Source organism: Crocodylus siamensis, chromosome 8 (genome assembly GCF_052110815.1).
Source record: "Crocodylus siamensis isolate JL-2025a chromosome 8, ASM5211081v1, whole genome shotgun sequence".
Lineage (NCBI taxonomy): Eukaryota > Metazoa > Chordata > Crocodylia > Crocodylidae > Crocodylus > Crocodylus siamensis.
In genome coordinates, this window is record NC_143402.1 from 53627318 (window position 1) to 53648302 (window position 20985).

Consider the following 20985-nt stretch of genomic DNA (forward strand, 5'->3'; position numbering starts at 1 on the left):
AACAACAAAGTTATAGATATTTTATTGTTTCCCCGTCATACCCTATGGCCAGATCTCCGAGGTGGCTCCAAAGCGCTTTGGGAAGCCAAACAAGGCAGCGCTTCAACCCAGATGTGCTGCCTTGACTCCAAAGCGTCCAAAGCTTCTCCAGATCCAAAGCCTTGCACTGCCCTACTGCTCATCCATGTGGGCACCAGTGATACTGCCAGAGGAGACCCTGAGTGGATCAGAAGTGACTAGAGGTCTCTGGGTGCACGGGTGAGGGGTTCAGGGGCTCAGGTGATGTTCTTCTTGATCCTTCCAGTCCAGGGAAAGGGCCTGAGCAGGAGCAGGAGCCTCCTGCAGATGAGTGCCTGGCTGTGCATGTGGTATTGCCAGCAGGGCTTTGGCTTCTTTGACCATGGGATGATGGTCCAAAAGAAGGATTGCTAGGAAAAGATGGGATCCACTTAATGAAAAGAAGGAAGAGCATCTTCACAGACAGGCTTGCTATCCTAATGAGGAGGGATTTAAACCAGGTTCACCAGGGGATGGAGTAAGAGCAAGCAGGAAGGGGCAAGAGGGGAGGTGTTCTCATTCTTCCTGAGAAATCAGGGCAATCAGCTAGTTACCTCAGGTGTCTCTGTACACAAGTGCACAGAGCCTGGGAAACAAGTAGGAAGACTTGGAAGTCCTCACACAGTCACGGAGCTATGACGTGATTAGAATAATAGACTTGGTGGCATAGCTCACGTAACTTGAGCACCCTTCATGAATGGGTACAAATTGTTCAGGAAGGACAGGCAGGGAAGAAGAGAAGGAGCTGCACTTTATGTAAAAGAGCTGTAGGACAGCTGAGAGCTCCAGTATGAAGCTGGAGCAGACCTGTCAAAAGTCTCTGGGTTAGGGCAGAGAGGAGAGCAACAAGGTCATGATGGGGGTCTGCTCTGGACCACCAGACCAGAAGGAAGTGGTGGATGAGGCTTTCTTCAAACAGCCAGCAGAAGTTTCCCTATCACAGTCCCTTGGTTCTCACCGGGGACTTCAATCATCCTGACATCTGCTGTGAGAGCAATACAGCAGTGCTCAGGCAATCCAGGAAGTTTTTGGGGAGTGCTGGGGACAACTTCCTGGTGCAAGTGCTTGAGTGGCCAGCTAGGGGCTGTGCTCTTCTTGATCTGCTGTTCATGAACAGGGAAGAATTGGTGGGAAATGTACTAGTAGATGGCAACTTGGGCAGCAGCGATCATGAGATGATTGAGTTCAGGATCATGAGGAAAGGAAGGATGGAGAGCAGCAGAGTAAGGACCCTGGACTTCAGAAAAGCAGACTTCAACTCACTCAGGCAGAGACAACCATAGTGGGGTGCAGGGCCCAGGGCAAATCAGCCTGTGCAAGGCCCCTTTAACACTGGGAGGGGCAAGGTTGCAGCTGCTCGGTCCAGCTCCCACCCAGCTCTGCAGGGCCTCGGGCGGTTGCTCCGATTCTCCCCTGCAAAGGCTGGCCCTGCACTCAGGGACCTCATGGGCAGGATCCCCTGGGAAGTGTCTGAGGAGGGGAGAGGAGTCCAGGAGGGCTGACTATACTTTGAAGAAGCCTAACTGAGAGTGCAGGAACAAATCATCCTGATGTGCAGGAAGACTAGCAAGTATGGCAGAAGACCAGCTTGGCTTAGCAGAGAACTCTTCAGTAAACTAAATCAAAAAAGGAAGCTTATAAGAAGTGAAAACTTGGACAAACAACTAGGGAGGAGTATAAGAGTATTGCTTGGGCATGCAGGGAAGAAGTTGGGAAGGCCAAAGCAGGGTTGGAGTTGCAGTTAGCAAGAGATGTAAAAGGTAACAAGTAGAGTTTCTACAGCTACATTAGTAACAAGAAGAGGATCAGGGGAAGTGTGGGTCCCTTACTAAATGGGGGAGGCAACCTAGTGACAGAGATGCAGAAAAAGCTGAAGTACTCAATGCCTTTTTCAGCTCAGTCTTCACAGGCAAGGTTAGCTCCCAAACTACTGCACTGGGCAGCACAGTTTGGGGAGGAGGTGAGCAGCCCACAGTGGCAAAAGACCAGGTTAGGGACTATTTAGAAAACCCGAATGTGTATGAGTCAGTGGGGGCAGATGGGATACACTGAAGTGTGCTGAGGGAGTTGGCTGATGTGATTGCAAAACCTCTGGCCATCATCTTTGAAAACTGACAGAGAGGTCCTGGATGATCAGGAAAGGGTAATATAGTGCCTATATTTAAGAAAGGGAAGGAGGATCCAGGGAACTACAGACCAATCAGCCTCACCTCAGTCCCTGGAAAAAATCACGGAGCAGGTCCTCAAGGAATCCATTTCTAAGTACTTGTAGGAGAAGAAAGTGATTAGAAGAAAGGAACAGGCAGCATGGATTCACCAGGGGCAAATCATGCCTGACCAACCCTTCTGTGATGAGGTGACTAACTCTGTGGATGCAGGGAGACTGGTGGATGTGGTGTACCTTGATTTTAGCAAGGCTTTTGATACAGTCTCCCATACCATTCTTGTAGGCAAGCTAAGGAAGTACAGACTGGATGCATGGACTGTAAGGTAGATAGAAAACTGGTTGGACCATCCGGGTCAGAGGGTAGTAATCAATTATTCTGTGTCTAATTGGCAGCCGGTATCAAGTAGAGTGCCCAAGGGCTCAGTCCTGGGGCCAGCTTTGTTCAATATCTTCATTAATGACCAGGAAAATGGGATGGAGTGCACCCTAAGCAAGTTTGCAGATGACACCAAGCTGAGGGAGTAGTAGATAAACTGGAGTATTGGGCCAAAAGGAATCTCATGAAGTTCAACAAGGACAAGTACAAAGTCCTGCACTTAGGACAGAACAATCCCATGCACCGGTACAGGCTGGGGGCTGACTGGCTGGGCAGCAGCTCTGCAGAATAGGACCTGGGGGTTACAGTGGAGAATAAGCTGAATACGAGCCAGCAGTGTGCCCTTGCTGCCAAGAAGGCTAACGGCATCGTGGGCTGCATTGGTAGGTGTGTTGCCAGTAGGTCAAGGGAAGTGTAGGAGTGAATTTAATCTGGCTTCTGGCCTCCCTGACTAGAAAAACAGAGAGAGACCAGAAGTGCTGATGCTGCTTATTTCAGTTATATCTTCTGGGATAAAAAAAATCCTGCATGTCTTATTACCTTGTGCACAGAGGGCCAATTAAGTAAACTTGTTTTAGTTTCTCCAAAGTCGTATTTTTTTTTCTCTTGATCTGTCTTAAGTATAAAAAGGCTTGAAAACTTAGAGAGGGGGTGGATTCCTTTGAAACAGACAAGTGAGCGATTCTCCGTGCTGTATGAAATCCTCCCTGTGATCACAGTATAGCCCTAAATGAAGAAAAGCTGGCTCTGTCAGTTCTGATTCAAACACAACGTGAAGTTTGACTTCTTCCACAGAAGTGATCATTCCCCTCTATTCAGCACTGCTGAGGTCACATCTGGAGTATTTTGTTTAGTTTTGGATTCCTCATTACAGAAAGGATGTGGACAATTTGGGAGGTGAAGGGAAGCCCCACTACTCAGGTGAGGAGATGGGGGAAGGGAGCCCCTATGCCAGAGGCTGGAGCTGGCAGCGGTGGCAGCGGGGGGAGTGTTTACATGGCCATCCTCAAAGGGCGAGTGAGGGGCAGCCCTGTAAACACTCCTTTGTTATTTGAAATCCATCATTCTTGATGGCAATTGGCTAGTTATACACACACACGCATGCACACTCTCTCTCCCTCTCCCGCTGGTATGGTGTGATGGGCTAGTTGGTAATGATTTATCCCAGGGGTTTTGAAAGGGTAAAAGGTGATTGGAGGACTTGGGATTCCCTTTCCACACCAATCAGGCCCCAGAGACTTACCCTCCATGTCCCCTGATTGGCCCCTTGGGTCACCTGGAGGGGGATAAAAGGGACAGCGCAGCTGACTCAGGGGAGAGCAGCAAGGGACCACAAGGAAGGAACTTCAGAGCTGGGCCACTGGGGCGGGAGTAGCTGCCCCAGGAGTAGGACCCTCAGCAGCGTGGTGTGCGGCCAGGAGGGGCTCCCCACTGGGCTCCAGGATCCCCTACGAGAGGCTGCGGCCAGCAGGAGAGGGTCCCCAGCTCTGCTTCCAGCTCCTCCAATCAGAGGCCAGGCAGTGCAATGTGAGGCCAGGCAATGTGAGACCCTCCTAGCAGCTGGGACTCATGCTGGTACTGGTGGCTGTGTGGTAGTTCTGCCTATCACATGGGAGATCAGAGTTCAAGTTCCAGCTAGGATGACCTGGGGTGAATGAAGTGACAGAGAGAAATTCTTGTTGCAGTGGAAAGGGGTCATTGTGTTTTCCCACCTAGGTCCTACCTTCCTTGTCATTTGAGGTGTGAAATAGAAAAGGCACAAAATACAAAACACCACTATAGTTTGTTCTGCTGTTTGTGTTTTATATTTTGTTAACCCTGTCTTTTGTCAACTGAATGAATATGTCTGTGATTGTAAGTGTCTAACCTTCGTTGAATCCTGCCCCCTCAGGGCACTGTAGTGTCCCCTATACCCCCTGGCTTATACCAGTTATATTCCCAGTACTGTTATCTCATTAAAAAGGTGTGTAGTTAAGGTCCCATTGGTCATCTGGCTCTCCTCTATAGGGGGAGGAGGGTCCGTACACCTCCCACAGCACTTGTGCACCTGCTGTGATCCCTTCAATTGAAGAGGGGGTACCTCTTGGAGTGCTGCCCAGGTTACACGTGTTGTAAGGTTTCAGGGCCCCCACTGTTGGTGCCTTGCCCCCCAGTGACATCAGGGTGAGACCCAGCTTCAGTGCCACCTAGATGGCCTGGGCGCTGCTCTTCTCTCCTGCCATGTCTTTGCTGTTATTGTTTGGGAGGCAGTTCCCTGTTGGTGACCTGGAGGTGAATAGGCCCTGGGCTGGTATTCATGGGGCTCTAAACTTCCCCTTCACCTCACACTTACCACATCTTTGGCCTTGGGTAGATGCTGCTCCCTGCAGGTCTTCCCACACTGCCCGCCTTGGAAGGGACGGGTCTTTCTGGCTGTCAACCTTCAAGGGTCCAGCCCTTGTCTTCGAGGCGGTTTCTCCTCTTGTAAGACATTAACCTGCCCCAGCCATAGTCAAACTACAAACTTAACTGAGAATGACCAGCCCCCACTGGTGAGGCTCTTGAGATTCTTCCCCCTTTCCCCCTCTCTGGAGACGAAGCCAGACTCTAGAACAATCTGCTGAAAGAAGACAATTAGATGCAAGTAGAAAAAGACACACAAAACAATGAACCTGAGGATCAAGCTACACCAAGAACACAAATGGACTTGTAGCAACATCAAGAGAGCCGTGCAGATAAATCCCAAGAGACAGCTACTGTGCAAAGGCAGATGCACAATGCCATAAAGCTTACCATGCTAATGGATCGCAAGAGGAGGCTGCTGTGGGAAGACAATTAAATACACTGTGTAATCAATACAGTTGTGCAAATGAGTCCCCAAACTGTTCCACTTTGAGAAGACAATTAGATGCACAACACCATCAAGAAAGTCATGCAAATGAGTCTCAAGAAGGTGCTACAACAAGATAATTAGATGCCACACAACATCAAGAAAGCTGGGCAAATGAGTCCCAAGAACATGGTGCAGTGAGAAGACAGTTGGACTCGGTTCACTCTGCAAGAACACAAAGATGATTCCAAAGAAGAGAGTCTGGAATGATTTGGACAGGGCTGATCCTGCCTCAGGTACGGGGTTGGACTAGATGTGACCTGTAAGCGCCATTTATGATATTACCAACCCCTGGCTCACAAGGCCAGTTTTCTCAACCCTGAGCTATAAGGAACCATGCATTGAATGCTACCTCCAAGTCCAAAAGGTAGGAAAACAGCACCTTTTTCTGCCCCACACTGAGCCCAGAATGGTACCTGGGTCCCCCTGCTTTAACTGTGGCAGGTTAGGGCACTGTGCTCTATGGCTGTGTGGCAGGGCCACCTGTGTAACAGGTTGGACACGGATTTGTTTGGGATGGTTTGGACAGGGCTGATCCTGTGTCAGGCCAGGGGTTGGACTAGGTGCAACCTCTAGAGGTGCCTTCCAGCCCCACTTCTCTAGGATTTATATTTATTCAATCCTGGCCTTGTGTTGTCTCATCCTTCAGATGAAGGGGTGGACAGGGGTTGCTGGAGGAAGCAGAGATGGACTTTGATGGGGAACAGGGACTGTGAAGGGACTGGGGATCCTTTGACAGAGGGAAAGATACTGTGAAGGTTTGGATCGTGTGGGTCAGGGGTGCTGGGGCAGAAGTTTAAGTTCAGGGACATTGTGAGGGGATTATGAAGACAAAGTAGTGTGCAACAGGTGCTAAAGACATGGGTTTTTTTTTACCAGTGTGACTAGACCAGGAAGGGATATGAAACTTCCCATCCCCCAGCTGCTCCAGCAAAGTGCCTGGTGTAGACACAGCTACTGCTTCCATTGGCACAGGCTGTGCCTACAAAGGGTGGGGGGGCTACCATCATCACTACACTAAGAGAAAGTATAATGCAAGTGCCCTGAGTCTCCGCTGGGGAAGCTATTTTCCTGGCAGTGACTCATTGGAAAATATTCCTACTTGGGAAAAGGGACCACAGCAATGAATCCGTTTATTTCTTAGCTTTACATACTGCCCTGGCCAAAAGACTCAGAGTAGCTTACAATAACCAACCAAGAGACTAGATTCCCCAGACAGTAATCTAAAACATGAGAAATCCCAATTTCCCCCCTCCCCCCACACAAGCAACCCCCGACTAATCTCAACCACACAGTGGAGCCACCACTGGCATCCAAAGACAAGAAACCTCCCCAATACCACCCCTGCCACCACCCACCTTAACCCTAATGGATAATTCCCATCTTCTCACAACCTCTTCATTCAAGCCTGTACCTTTTCTCCTGAAAATGAGGGGCAGTGGTCATCCCACTCTGCAAAAAGCACAAACTCCTCCACAAAATACACACACTATATTCCAAAGAGCCCCAGCAAATATCGTATTTACTTGAATCCAAGACAACCCTCCCCCCCCATAATTTGATTCTATACATGGAAAATGTATAAATTCATTACTATTTTCCATGTACACATTCTAATTCTTGGAGGGTCATCTTCAATCCATCCCTCACAGTGGAGATATGGTGGGGTACAGAAATGTAGGGTGGGGATATGGTGGTGTACAGAAATGGTAGAAGACACAGGTAGCAGCTGCAGCAGGAGCCTGAACCACACCAGGCACCCCACCTCACCCCGCCACTGTTGTATGTAATTCTAAGAGATGAGGGATTTCCCAGCCCACTCCATCAAATCAAATGGGGGGAAGAAACTTTATCTTAGAATTAAGTATATGCGGTAGTAAAAGAAAGACTCTGCCCCCCCCAGTCAGTGCTAAGACACAACACTGAAAGGGGCCCTTAAAAGCAACAAGGGCAACCTACTTAAGAAAAACTTGAGCCCCCTAAAGCACAGCCCTGAGCTCACTTGTTTCATCTGTCTTAGCTGCAAGCTATAACCCCAACTAAAGCCCATTTAGGAGAACGCTCCCTTCTTCAAGGACAGTGCAAACCCAGCGCCTGGGGACTGGAGCTTTGGGGACGTTTCAGGCCAGGCCAATCCCAACCCGTCAAGGGGGAGGGCAAGACAAGAAGTGGTAGAAAAGGATCCATGTCAGAGATGAGGGTCTGGCCTATGGGTCCCCTGGTGCTTGGTGAGAGATGAGCTATGCCGGAAGCTCACCCCACACTGGACGCAGAGGTATGGCTTCTCCCCCGTGTGCAAGCGCTGGTGCTCAATGAGGGAAGTTCTGTGCCTGAAATGGTGACCGCACTGCCCACAGCCATAGGGCTTCTCCCCTGTGTGCAGGCGCTGGTGGCTTCTGAGGTGAGAAGTGTGGTAGAAGTTCTTCCCACACTGCCCACAGATGTAGGGCTTCTCCCCTGTGTGCAGACGTTGGTGGACATGGAGGTAAGATGGGTCATTGAAGCTCTTCCCACAGTCACTGCAATGATAGGGTTTCTCTGTGCTGTGCACACGCCAGTGCTTAGTGAGAGAAGACCTCTGTGCAAAGTTCTTCCCACACTCTTTGCAGCCATACGGCTTTTCCCCAGTGTGGATGCGCTGGTGAACTTGGAGATGGGATGGGCGGGGAAAGCTCTTCCCACAGTCCTGGCATATGTGGGGGTGCTCCCCTAAGTGTGTTCTCCGGTGGTCTATGAGACAGTATTTGTAGCGGAAGCTCTTTCCACACTCAAGGCAGGGGTAGGCTAGCTCCCGCACATGGGTGGCATCGTGCGCCTGAAGCTCTTGTTGGCCCCAAAAGCTCTTGCCACACTCTCCACAGATATACAAGGCCTCTGCCTGGACAGGGCTGCCCTCGTGGTTCTTCAGGTCTCTCTGCTCCTTAAATCCTTCCTGGCACACAGGGCTCTTCTGTGGCTCAGCTGCTCTCTGTCCCCATTGCCTAGGGAGCTGGTTTCTGGCTGGAATCAGCCCCAGGGTTGCAAGTTCTTCCCCACGAGGCTGCAACTCAGCTCTGCTCAGCTTCATGGAACCTGCTGGGTGGAGAAGAGAACCCCAAAATTAGTCCCTGTGCTCAAGGGTGGATCCAGAATTTGGCAAGGAGGGTTGCAGTTTCAGGGGTAGCTGCATTCCCCACTCCCAGACTCCTGCCCCTGCTCCCTCCACAAGGGCAGGCCCTTGGCTGCTGCTCCTGCAGCCCTGTCTAAGCGCCAAGAAAGGTAAGCACTGCTCCTCTCTGACTCCTGCCTGCTGTTGCCAGGTGTTGTCCTGAGAGTGAGATGAGTTCCACCTGGGCTGCACTCACTGAAGACTGTGGCAGCAGTAGCAGAGGCCAGGGGACATATTCCCCCTCCTTCCACATGTTCCTGGGCTGACAGGGAACACCTAGGGGGGAGCAGGCAGAGAGGGGGATACACCTGCCCACTGCCACCACTCTCATAAGAACATAAAAACTGCCACTGACTGGGTCAGACCATACATCCATCTTGCCCTGCTTCCAGCAGCAGAGAGCAGAGCCGAAAGGGACAGTGAACTGGGTCTGACCAGGGTTTTTCCCCGTTTCTCTCTCACTTGCAGCCTCCAGCATTTAAGGTCTAGAAAGTTCTGATTCAGAGGCTGTGCCCCTCACCCCCATGCTCCATAGCTGCTGATGTCCCTTTCCTCTGAGCATGTGTCCAATCCCTTTGTGGATCTAGCTAAACTCTCAGCTTCCACCACATCTGGTGGCAACAAGCTCCCCCGACTTTAATGACATGCTGGGGAAAAAAGAACTTTCTGGTGTTAATTTTAAATGACTGCCTGCTAGTTTCATGTGGTGAGTCCTCATTCTGGTCTGGTGAGAGACAGTCAATAATAAATCTCTAGTGACTTTCTCTTCGCCATTTAGTATTTTGGAAACTGTCATCATGTGCCCCTTCAAGCATCTTATAAACTGAAGGGGTCACAAGTCCAGGTTGACACAGCCTCCCTGCAGCCCAGCTGGATCAGGCAGAAGCTTCCTTATCCCCTCCTACCTGCAGATTGATATATATTAGGGGGGATTGCCTTCCCCTGTAGGTGGGTGGGCATGGCCTCTACCTGGGATCTCTGGACTGTATACTGACAACCTTTTACAGAAGCAGGATATTGGCTGCCATTAGGGGCAGATCCAGGATTTCTCAAAGTGGGGTGCAGAAGCAGTAACTCCCACTGCAAGGGTGGCTACACTCCCTGTTTCCAGTCTACTCTGTCCCACCAGTAAGGGCAGACCAGGCTGCGAGAGACTCTGGGGAGTTTTTAAAGTCTTTATGAGGGAAGGAGATGTCACCTCTGAGCAAAAAGGGGAATGGAAGGAGAATTTTCACCTGCTTTGGGTGATTTAAAAAGTCTCAAGGTCTCTGTGGTGTGGTCCATGCCTTGGCACTTGGGTAACCTCTTTTGAGAACTAGAGGTCTAATTCCAAGTGTTCTTAATGCTGGAGATGGAGGAACAGGCTAAGGCACCATGCTCAAGTTCCCTAGTGAATTTTGGATTCATTTTCTCAGTGATTCTTCCCCAAGTCCAGGCCCCAACTGAGTGGGAAAACTACATCACCCCAGACCTCTCATCAGGGGAAACTTATATCGCATGTATGTGCTGGCAAGAACTTCAATGGGCCTATGCTCTACGATGAAATGCAAGACCAGAGGCATCTGCTTAAAGGAAGAATGAGACTGAGGGCCTGTCTATAACACAGCAGCAGTGGGTACTTCCCCACCCACCCAAGTTCACTGTTGCATTCAAGACCAAGAACTACACCCATGAGACTACTTAGCACTTGGCCACGGTTCTCGTTTTCAAGCACTCAGTGTCCAGCAGTTCAGACTTATCCTCAGATGCCATTCAAAGACATCTAAAGCATAAGATTGCTCTAGGAGTGTGTCAGCAGACATGTGGGGGTGGAGCACACAGAAAAGAGCACTCTCTGGGACAGACCATTGCTGTGGTATAAGCAAACCCTAAGAGCTACAGAGCTTAGAAAAAAAATCAAGTTATGTCCACCCTCAAGGAAACTTTCTGGGAGGGGAGGATTTGTAGCTAAGGAGCCAGGCTGGTAATCAAATCTCTGGCTCAGTTTCATAGTTGGTAGCGTCGGACGGAACCTGAACAGATCATCAACTCCGAGCCCCTGCCATGGCAAGAAAGAGTACTGGGGTCAAACGACCCTGGCTAGGTGATTATTTATCTAGCCTCTTTTTGAAGACCCCCAGGATGGACGTGAGCACCACTTCCCTTGGAGGTTGGTTCCAGATCCTAGCTGCCCTGACAGTGAAGGAGCGCCTCCTGACGTCTAGCCTAAATCCACTCTCAATCAACTTGTGGCCATTATTCCTAGGTACTACTCAGGGGAACAGGGACACTCCCATTCCCCGCTGGTCCCCTCGGTAAATATGTAGACAGCCACCAGATCCCCTCTCGGCCTTCTCTTCTGGAGCCTAAACAGATTCAGGTCCCGTATCCTCTCCTTGTAGGGCCTGCCCTGCTGCCCCCTGACCATGCTCTGGACCCTCTCGAAGCTGTCCACATCCCTCCTGAAGCATGGGTCCCAGAACTGGACGCAGTACTCCAGCTGCGGCCTGACCAGTGCCGCATGGAGGGGGAAGATCACCTCCTTGGACCTGCTCATGATGCATCTGTGGATGCATGACAAGGTGTGGTTAGCCTTTCTGACCGCGTCCCCACATTGGTAGCCTATGTTCATCTTGGAATCAATGACTCCAAGATCCATTTCTGCCTCTGTGCTGATGAGAAGGCAGTTCCCCAGCCTGTAGGTATCGTGCTGGTTCTTTCTCCTTAGGTGCAGTACCTTGCACTTGTAAGTATTAAATCCCATCCTATTCTCATTGCCCACCCCTGTAACCTGTTCAGATCTAGTTGTAGCCTGTCCCTCCTTTCTTTCGTGCCCACCCCTGCCCACATCTTAGTGTCACCTCCTCATGCAAGTCACTGATGAAGATATTGAATGGTGCGGGCCCAAGGACCGAGCCTTGGGGAACCCCACTGCCCACATCCCTCCAGGTTGAAAATGACGCATCCACTACCACTCTCTGGGTGCGGCCCTCCAGCCAATTTATGACCCACCTGACTGTGTAGGCATCAACACCACAGTTGCCTAATTTTTTAAATGAGAATGGGGTGAGAGACAGTGTCAAAGGGCTTCCTAAAATCCAGAAAGATTATGTCCACCATGACACCTGCGGCCAAGGATTTTGTGACCTGGTCGTAGAAGGCAACCAGGTTGGTCTGACAGGACCTGCCCGTAATGAACCCATGTTGGTTGCCCCTAAGCATAATCTCCTCTGCTGGTCCCTCAAAAATGTGCTCCAGGATAATTTTCTCAAAGAGCTTCCCCAGGACCGAGGTAAGACTAACAGGACCATAGTTTCCAGGGTCCTCCTTCCTCCCTTTTTGGAAAATGGGGACCACAACATTGCCCTTTTCCAGTCCTCTGGCACCTGGCCAGAGCACCATGAGTGCTCGTAAAGCTGTGCCAAGGGTCCTGCAATGACCTCCAATTCCCTCAGCACCCTGGAGTGCAGATCATCTGGATCTGCTGATTTAAACATGTCTGGCCCCACCAGAAGATCCCTAACTAGGTCCTCCCTGACTGTAGGCCTGGTGGTGTCTCCCCTGAGTCCATCCGGAATCCTGGGGGGGAATGATATCCCAGACTTTGCTCAGAAAAATGGAGGCAAAGAATTTGTTAAAGAGGTCAGCTTTTTCATCTGGTGCAACCACCAGATTGCCAAGCATGCCCTGCTGGGGCCCCACGTTATCTGGTGCCTTCTTTTTACCCTCCATGTATTTAAAAAAGGACTCCTTGTCATCTTTGATCCTGGTCACTAGTCCTAGTTCTGCCTCTGCCTTAGCCTTCCTAACAGCCCCCCTTAGTCTCAAGCAATGGAGGTGTAATCCTCCTTAGTGGTGGCTCCTCCCTTCCACTGGGTGTACACCTTTTTAGCTTTCATATGTTCCTGAATGCCTGTGGTGAGTCATGGGGTCTTTTTAGCACTCTTGCCCCCTTTGATTTGCATTGGGATCGTCACCCTTTGGGCTTGGAGGATCATCTCCTTAAAGAACACCACTCGTCTTGGACTCCCAACCCCACTACCCTCCAGGATATCAGCGCCTTCCTGACTAATCTCTTTAACTCATTGATATCGGCCCTCTTGAAGTCAAGGGCTGCTGCCTTGCTGCAGGCCTTTGACACCCTGCGCTGGATGGTGAATTGCAGTAGGCAATGATCGCTATTGCCCAGGTGGTTGAGAACCTACAGCCCCCTCACCAGGTTGTCGCCTGTAACCAGAACCAGGTCCAGCAAGGTATTTCCCCTGGTGGGACTGTGCACCCAGGCTCTCCTGTCATGAGAGCTGAGCTCTGCTTTCTACCTGCTTGTAGGCAAAGGCCTGATCCAGGAAATGATCCCACACAGCTTTTCTCTGCCACTGAGTCCCTGGTGTCCCTCACATCAGAGTAATCTGCACCATGACAAAGGCCCTGGGGATAACCTGAATGTGGAGTCTAGATCTCAGGGCCCTTTTGACACTCGGGGCCCCAGAGGAGCAGCAGAAGGGAGATTCTGGTGCCAACCATGAGTTTACATCCCTGGCAGCATGAGAGTCTGAGAATCCCACTCGCACCCAAGAGCCACGTCACATAGCCTGAGATACTGATGAAACCCTAGAAGAGTTCCAGTTCCTGCTAAACAGGAGGAACATCAGCAGTTGGTAGGAGAGCCCAATTATAGCCCAATCCTTAACTTCTTCCAGAGCTCTTGCCCACAACAGGGGAGCAATACAGCTTCTATCCTACCAGAGGGCATGATAGAGATATGGCCTCTTGGGCTGGGTATCGAGTTCCAGCCCATGACACGACAGGGAAACCCAATCTGTTCCTAATATCAAGACATCAGGCTAGGATTTAGCCCAGAGGCAGGCAATTATTTTGGGCGGAGGGCCACTTACTGAGTTTTGGCAAGGAATCGAGGGCTGTATAACAGCCAGCCAGGGGCAGGTACGTATTAACTTCCTAAATTCTTCAGGGGCCCTATGGGCCAGACAGAATGGCCTAGCAGGTCGCATCCGGCCCATGGGCCACATTTTGCCCACCCCTGATTTAGCCTGTGGGCAGGTCCTCATTTCTATGACAGTGACTCCTGCCAAAATGACTTGGGCTCGCTCTCCAGAGAGGAGTGTGTTGGGGGAAAATGAGAAATAAGAGATCACTGAAGGGGTCAACGTAGGATTAATGCCCCAAGAGCCCTGACAGAAGAAGAGAATAGTTGTTCCTACATCACTGAATTGTAGGGAGTGGGAAACACCTGGCTGGACAACACAGATCAGAGTAAAGTTGTTTCAGGCCAGTACCTTGTGGGGGTGGGGCTCAGAGCAGGATTCCAGCTCCCCCTGTCCCTCTGGCACACAGCAGTGGAATTGCCAGGACTCAAAAGGTACAGAAAACGAGGAGCAGGGGCAATTGCCACAACTCACCTGGGGACAGGCCTTCAGACCATGCACGTCTCCTAGGGTGCTCATCAACACAGACCCAGAGCTCCACCTCCCCCCGCTGGATGCGGCCAATCAAGTCTGGTACAGGACCTCGACACCCTGTGTGGGGAAAGAATGGTTATGTCTGGTTACGTTCCATGTAATCCCCATTTGGATTCTGAGAATGGATCTAATGCATTCTAACATTTTAATGGGGCCTCATGGAAAAGGCAAGGTGAAAGTTTAGTATCTATGAGACAGCACTGGAGCAAGAAACCTTCAGCAGGTCACGATGGTAGCCTTATGTAGAGTTTAGACTGTAGTTTGCATGGGATGGCTTGGATAGGGCTGATCCTGCCTCAGGCAGGGGGCTGGACTACATGACCTTTGAAGGTCCGTTCCAGCTCAACTTCCTTATGACTCTATGACTGACCCTTGTTACCCAGGTCAGCAGATGGATAGTCACATGAAATACAAAGCATCAACAGCTCTAAAAGATATAAAACTCCCAGTAGTAATGTGGAAGGTGAGAAGAGGTGCAGCGATCTGCAATGTACAAAGAAGAAAGAGAACACTTCCATGCGCTTTTAAGATGCCAGATTGAAAAGATGGAGCATGGAACCCCTGCAGATGGAGATAACTTAGGGAAGTTCTAGGAAGAGAACTGGAAATAGGTTTATTCTCAATGATGAGAATAAACAGTGGCACCTCTCGGAAGTGATAAGAAATCAACAACTGGTAGATGACAACTGAACTCAATACAGGTGAAAACAAATTAAAAAAACCCAAGACACAGAACATAACTATACATTAACTCAAGAGGCAAATGTTTCGACTCCCAGGTAAGATGTGGGAAGGGCACTCCCTCCTTCCCACCCTATACCCAGCCTCCCATGGCATGTGCCCCCTCACCCACCACACTGCACCTCACTGTTCTATGCTGGAGGCTCCATCCATGATGGATAGGCTCCTCGGGTCCCCTAGGTATCCCCAGAACCACAGACTGCCTCACCACACCCTAGAGATGGGGGTAGGCATTGGGAAGCAGAGAAGGGAGAAGGATCCCAAAGACCTATTCAAAGTGGTAATGCCCAAGGTAGACTATGAGGAAGAGAAGAATATGGCACAACTGAGCGAGCGGACAACTAAACAGCACATGAAATTCAATGCAAATAAGTGTAAAGTGATGAAGAAATAATCCACCCTAGATCTACACTATGGTGGGCTCTACATGAGTTGTTACCATGCAGAAAAGATCTGCGAGTCACTGTGGACAGTTTGTTAAAAACATCAGCTCAGAGCTCCGCAGATGTCAAAAAGGCAAGAAAAGTATTAGAGATTATTAAGAAGTTCTTTTTCATGCAGTGTGTAACTGATGTGTGGAAACTGCTGCCACCAGATCTGGTGGAAGCTGAGAGTTTGGCCAGATTTGCAAAGAGAATGGTCAAATTCCTGGAGGAAAAGGGCATCAGTAGCTATTGAGCACAGGAGTGAGGGGCACAGCCTCTGAATCAAAACTTCCTTGACCTTAAATGCTGGAGGCTGCAAGTGAGAAAGGAACAGTGATGAAAAAACCCTGGACAGATTCAGTTCGCTCTTCCTTTCAGCATTCGCTCTCTGCCGCCATGAGACACAGAAGACTGGGTAAGCTGGACTTAGTCTGACCCAGTCAATGACAATTCTTATGTCTTTGCAGAACATAATATGTTTGCAAGCAAACTCCCAAAACACAAGAGGGATTTTAAAAGGACAAGAAAACTTTACAGAATGAGAGTGATCCTGAGAGCACAGGACATAAAATAACTGTAGCTAAGATAAAACACATGATCTATAGTTTCATAGTTGGTAGGGTTGGAAGAGACCTGAACAGATCAAGTCCGACTCCCTGCCATAGGCAGGAAAGAATGCTGGGGTCAAATGACTTAGCCTCCTTTTGAAGACCCCCAGGGTAGGACCCAGCATCACTTCCCTTGGAAGTCAGTTCCAGATCCTAGCTGCCCTGACTGTGAAGTAGTGCCTCCTGATATCTAGCCTGAAAATGATTTTTTTATGGAAATGAAGATGTTAGAAAGCTATGGGAAGAAACTTAGAGCAACTCCTTGTTAAAAGTACTTGGGTTCTATTGTGCATCCAAACATTCCTGAAGGATAAGTTAAGGAAATGGAAAAGCCATGTGTTAATGCAGATGTCAATAAGACCTTCGTGGACTTATGCTAGGTAGTAACCAAAAATAAATAAATAAAATGGATTAGAAAGCACTGAAATGTAAAAGCTAGTACAGTTAAAATGTTGGGACAAGAGACAATAAGAGAGGGTGGAAAGCCACTTCCCTAAGTTAGGGCGCTTGGTGCAAATCTATGAATAATATGTTGGAGATGTCATGGACAGGCTGGAAGGGCAGAGAGATCAGCATGCAAAATAAATGCTGAATATGGAAACAGCAGGAGATGGACCAGGAGAAAGACCCAAGAGAAGGGGAGTGGACCAAATAAAGGAGGCTATGAAACAGAACACAGGCCTGATTGGTGAGAGAGAGAGAAAGCAATCTTCATGAGGGGAAGATGGAAAAGAAAGGAGAGGGAGCCGACATTTCTTAGCACACATAGCAGTGTGCAAGACACAGAACTTTACCTAGGGAAAAAAGGGTATGGTAATTGCTCAGTATTTTATCAGTGTCTGCAGTTATAGCACAAGCACTTAAGATTCCAAGCGCTGTGAATCTCATGTCTGCAGGCAACGTCTCAAAATATGGAGAGATAATAGAAAGGCAAGGAACCTTTTTGAAGTGGCAAAAGGAGTTTGAGATTATGAGTTTTAAATTAAATACAACAAAGGCATAATCTGTGGTGGGTGCAGATGTTGAAAAGGCACATAGGCAGAAACTTATGACATTTTGTTAGAAGTACTTGGGTTTTATTGATCACACAAATGTCCCTAGAGGATAAGTTAAGAAAATAGAAAAGCCACATATTGAAGCATCAGATGCTAATAGAGATCCCCATGGATTTATGTCAGTTGGGTAACCAAAAAGAAAAAAAGTGGGTTGGACACCACTGAAACGAGCAGGCTAGGATAGCTAAATGTTTCGGCAAGATACTACCGGAAAGAGAATGAAGGTGCAAGACCAATTCCCCTAGCAAGAACACTTGGTGAATATCTGTGAACAGCAGTTAGAGATATCGTGGACAGACAGGGAAGGCAGAGGGAGATCAGCCTGCAAAATAACTGCTGAACACAGAAGCATCAGGAGGTTATACCAAGAGGAAAACCTAAAAGAAGGGGAGTGGATCAAATAAAGGAGGATATGAAAATACAAAATGAAACACAGGCCTGATCAGTGACAGAGCAATGGAGAGACAGCAGATTTAAATCATAAGCCAAATCTTCATAAGGACTACAGAAGAACCAGGAAAGGAAGGGCACATTTCTGAGTTCAACCAGCAAGAAGAAAGAAACTGAATTTTACCCAGGGAAACAAGGGCTTGGTAATTCCTCAGCATCTGGTCCCGGTAAAGCACCTTGTCTCCATCTCCCAACAGCTCCCACTCCTTGCGGGTGAAGTACAGCGCCACATCCTCAAACGCCTCCCGGAGCTGCAGGCACAAGCAGTAAACACACAGTCCCTTCTGCTCCAGCCTCATCCAGTCACCACGGCCCTGAGCCTTACGTTGCACTATAAAGCTGTGCCAACCTAACTACACTAGGTGTGGATATGGAAATGTCCCACCCTATGGATGACATACTCCAGCAAAATCTCTGGTGAGGACGCAACACAGGGTATGACTATACTCAGGGGCAATGCAACCATAACTAAACCAACAGTAATGATTCTAGAATATTCTTCTTCCTCAGACACCTCCCCAGGACACCCACATCTCTGAGCTGAGCATCTGCTAGTCTGGTTTTCCCAGGCAGAGATGTGGAACTTCTGACCCTTGAGTTGACCCAGCTGCTCCAACAATGCATTTTGTCTGTTTCAGCTCATTACCCAATGTCACCCAGGAGCTAATACAGCTACTCCTTCTGCTGGCACAGGCTGTGTCTATGTTAGGGGGTGTTGCTAGGGGTGCACCAATAGAGATTTTGGGGGCTGACACCAATGCCAATTTTTATAGAGGCATATTGGGCAATACTAATCCAATTTCTGATACAGCTGTGTCCAACTCTTGTAGTGGACCAGAAAGGGGAGTGAAGGGGCATAGCTGCGGGGGTGAGGAAATCAACGCTCCCTGCAGTGTGGGGTGGGGAAGGACACGCGCAGAATGGAGTCGTAGAAAGGGGGGCAGCGGTTCTTGCCACTGGTCCAGAAGCAGTTTGCCTGTTTGTCCGGCAGCTCCTACTGCTACTCTTGCCACTCATCTGGAAGGGCAGGGGCCCCAGGTCTGCGTGGGGCAGGTGGGCTACAACTGCAGGCTGGAGGCCCCATTGCACTCAAAGTGGGCACTGGTGGCACTTCTGGACCAACAGCACACAGCAGTGGGAGCTGCTGCCCCCCCCGTAACTCCATCCTGCACGCATCCCGCCTGGCCAGTGCCCACCTCAGCCCCAGTCCTCCCTCACTGTGGGGAGCACTGATTTGCCCCCTGCCCCTTTGCTCCCGCCTCCATGGCCACCACAACAGACTTACCAGCTGGAGGCAGCTCTCCATGCTGTCGGGCTCTGCTTCTCACTGCCTGTGTGCTACACGGCAGCTGCGTGCACACGGGCATTTATCAGCCAAATTATCAGCCATGTAAAGCCAATTTCTGATGTAGTCAATTTTCTTTATATCAGTACCGATCCAACATTAGACCGATGTATTGGCGCACCTCTAGGTGCTGCCTTCCTCACTTCACCAGCAGAGATCCTGCAGTACAAGTGCCTGAGTCTCCCCAGGGGAAGCTGTTTTCCTGGCAGAGACTCTCAGGGAAAATCCCCAGCCTGGGACCCTGGGAACTGATACTTCTCCCCCAGACACCTCCATTGGGAATGCCAGGGCCTGGCAGAGAAGAGTGAGGACTCTCCCGTTGCTCCCCCTCTGGGTCTGGGGCCTGCAACTTCGAAGATCCCAATGTCCCAGGGTATTTCTGCCCTCACATGAGCTACCAGGTCTTCCCACAGAGGTCCTACCTGAGTCATGGCTGCTGCAGCCATATCTGCGACCTGGGGCAGAGGAAGTGAAGGGCAGGGGAAGGAGTAGAGCAGCAAGAAGTGCAGGACCAGGCTGGGCGGATGCAGGCTGGACTCAGCGGAAAAGATGAACCTGGAACGAGGAGAAAGAGGGAAGTTCGCAGACGCAGCCGTGCTGGGGCTGAAGGGGGTGAGGGCAGCCCGCGGCGGGGGCACCCGGGAGGATGGCGGCTCTCCCGGCACGAGCTGCATGGGGGGCGCCACCCGCACTGCCCTGCAGAGCCCGGCGCCACCCCGACAACAAGCCTTTCCGCGCAGCCGCTCCGCCGGGACCCCGGGGCCTCCCGCTGCTGTCCGCGCGGCCGGCTGGGGCCTACCTGGGCTGGCGCGGCGAGGGACGCGAACAGGAAGCAGAAGCGCGTCGCTCTAGGCACTACCCTCCGGGGTTGCTCCCCGGGCTCCGCTCACCGTAGACGTCACTTCCGCACGGGCGTCCCCGGAGCTAGTGTGGGGGGGATAGACTTCCGCCTCCGTTCTGGGTGTGTCCGGAGTGCGCCTCTTTCCCTCCTGCTGCAGTGCCAGCCGTCTGGGATCCGGGCGGGAGGAGGGCGGCCTGCACTGGAAAGGTTGTGACACACATGCAGATACGTATATATAAATACACGCATGCATATATGTATATAATGTGCACATGCATATGTGCATATATACATACATACACATACATATAGGGACTGTATATGTATATATATGCATATATACATATGCAGATACATATATACATGCATGCATGCAAACATATACATGAACCTGTATATGCATGCACACACACATATATACACTTACACACACGTACATATAGATTTCATAGACATTTTGGCTGGAAGGGACCCTGGAGGATGGTCGAGTCCAGCCCCCTGCCCCAGGGGCAGCAAGTCAGCAGGGATCATAGGATCCCAGCAAGATAAGCATCCAAATGTCTCTCGGAGGCGTTCAAAGTGGGTGCTTGAACCACCTCCAGCAGCAGTCTGTTCCAAACCTTGGGGGCTCGGACAGTAAGGCAGTTCTTCCTTATGTCCAGCCTGAATTGGTCACAGTGGAGTTTGTGACCATTCAATCTTGTCATCCCTTGGGGCGCTCTGGTGAACAGATGTTCCCCCAGATCCTGGTGGTCACCCCCGATAAACTTACAGGTGGCCATCAGATCACCCCTGAGCCTGCGCTTTTCCAGGCTGAATAGCCCCATTGCTCTCAGCCTCTCATCGTAAGGTATGTTTTCCTGACCTCTGATCATGTGTGTGGCTCTCCTCTGGACTCTCTCAAGCTTCTCCACATCCTTTTTGAATTGTGGAGGCCAAAACTCGATGCAGTACTCCAGCTGCGGCCTCACCAAGGCTGAGTACAAGGGGAGAATGATGTCCTGGGATCTGCTTTGGATGCAAGCCAGCATTTTGGTCGCTTTACCAGCTGCAGCATGGCACTGAAGGCTCACGTTCATCTTGTGGTCAACCATGACCCCCCAAGTCCCTTTCATCTGTAGCGCTAACCAGCGTAGCACTAGTGAGCCTATAAGCATGGTGCAGGTTTTTCCTCCCAGGGTGGAAAACCATGCATTTTTCAGTGTTAAACACCATCAGGTTCTCATCTGCCCATTTCATGAGTCTGTCCAGATCCACGTGGATCGCCCTCCTATCCTCAGGTGTGGATGTTTTACCCCAAAGTTTGGTGTCATCGGCGAACTTGGTCAGTCCGCTTCTGACATGAATGTCCACATCATTGATGAAGATGTTAAACAGTATAGGCCCTAGGACAGAGCCTTGTGGGACCCTGCTAGTCACAGCACACCAAGATGATTGGCTCCCA

At 50.2% G+C, this 20985-nt stretch overlaps 1 protein-coding gene across 3 annotated transcripts; it reads right to left on the reverse strand.

Annotated features, from left to right (window-relative positions):
- Window positions 1–6: 6 nt before the first annotated feature.
- On the reverse strand, window positions 7–19663 carry LOC149858583 (uncharacterized). Of its 3 annotated transcripts, none has more exons than XM_090060141.1 (5): window positions 19500–19663; window positions 19123–19255; window positions 17480–17606; window positions 14017–14133; window positions 7–8541 (listed from the first exon to the last, which is right to left on the reverse strand). In XM_090060141.1, exons 2-5 carry the CDS (start codon window positions 19144–19146, stop codon window positions 7658–7660), a joined length of 1152 nt encoding a protein of 383 aa, XP_089916267.1. In that variant the 5' UTR covers window positions 19147–19255; window positions 19500–19663; the 3' UTR covers window positions 7–7657. The 3 variants fall into 3 exon arrangements, with proteins under 3 accessions (XP_089916267.1, XP_089916265.1, XP_089916266.1); XM_090060139.1 differs by having other exon boundaries at window positions 7–8544; window positions 19500–19636; XM_090060140.1 differs by lacking the exon at window positions 19500–19663 and adding an exon at window positions 19396–19485 and having other exon boundaries at window positions 7–8544.
- Between the last annotated feature and the right edge of the window lie 1322 nt (window positions 19664–20985).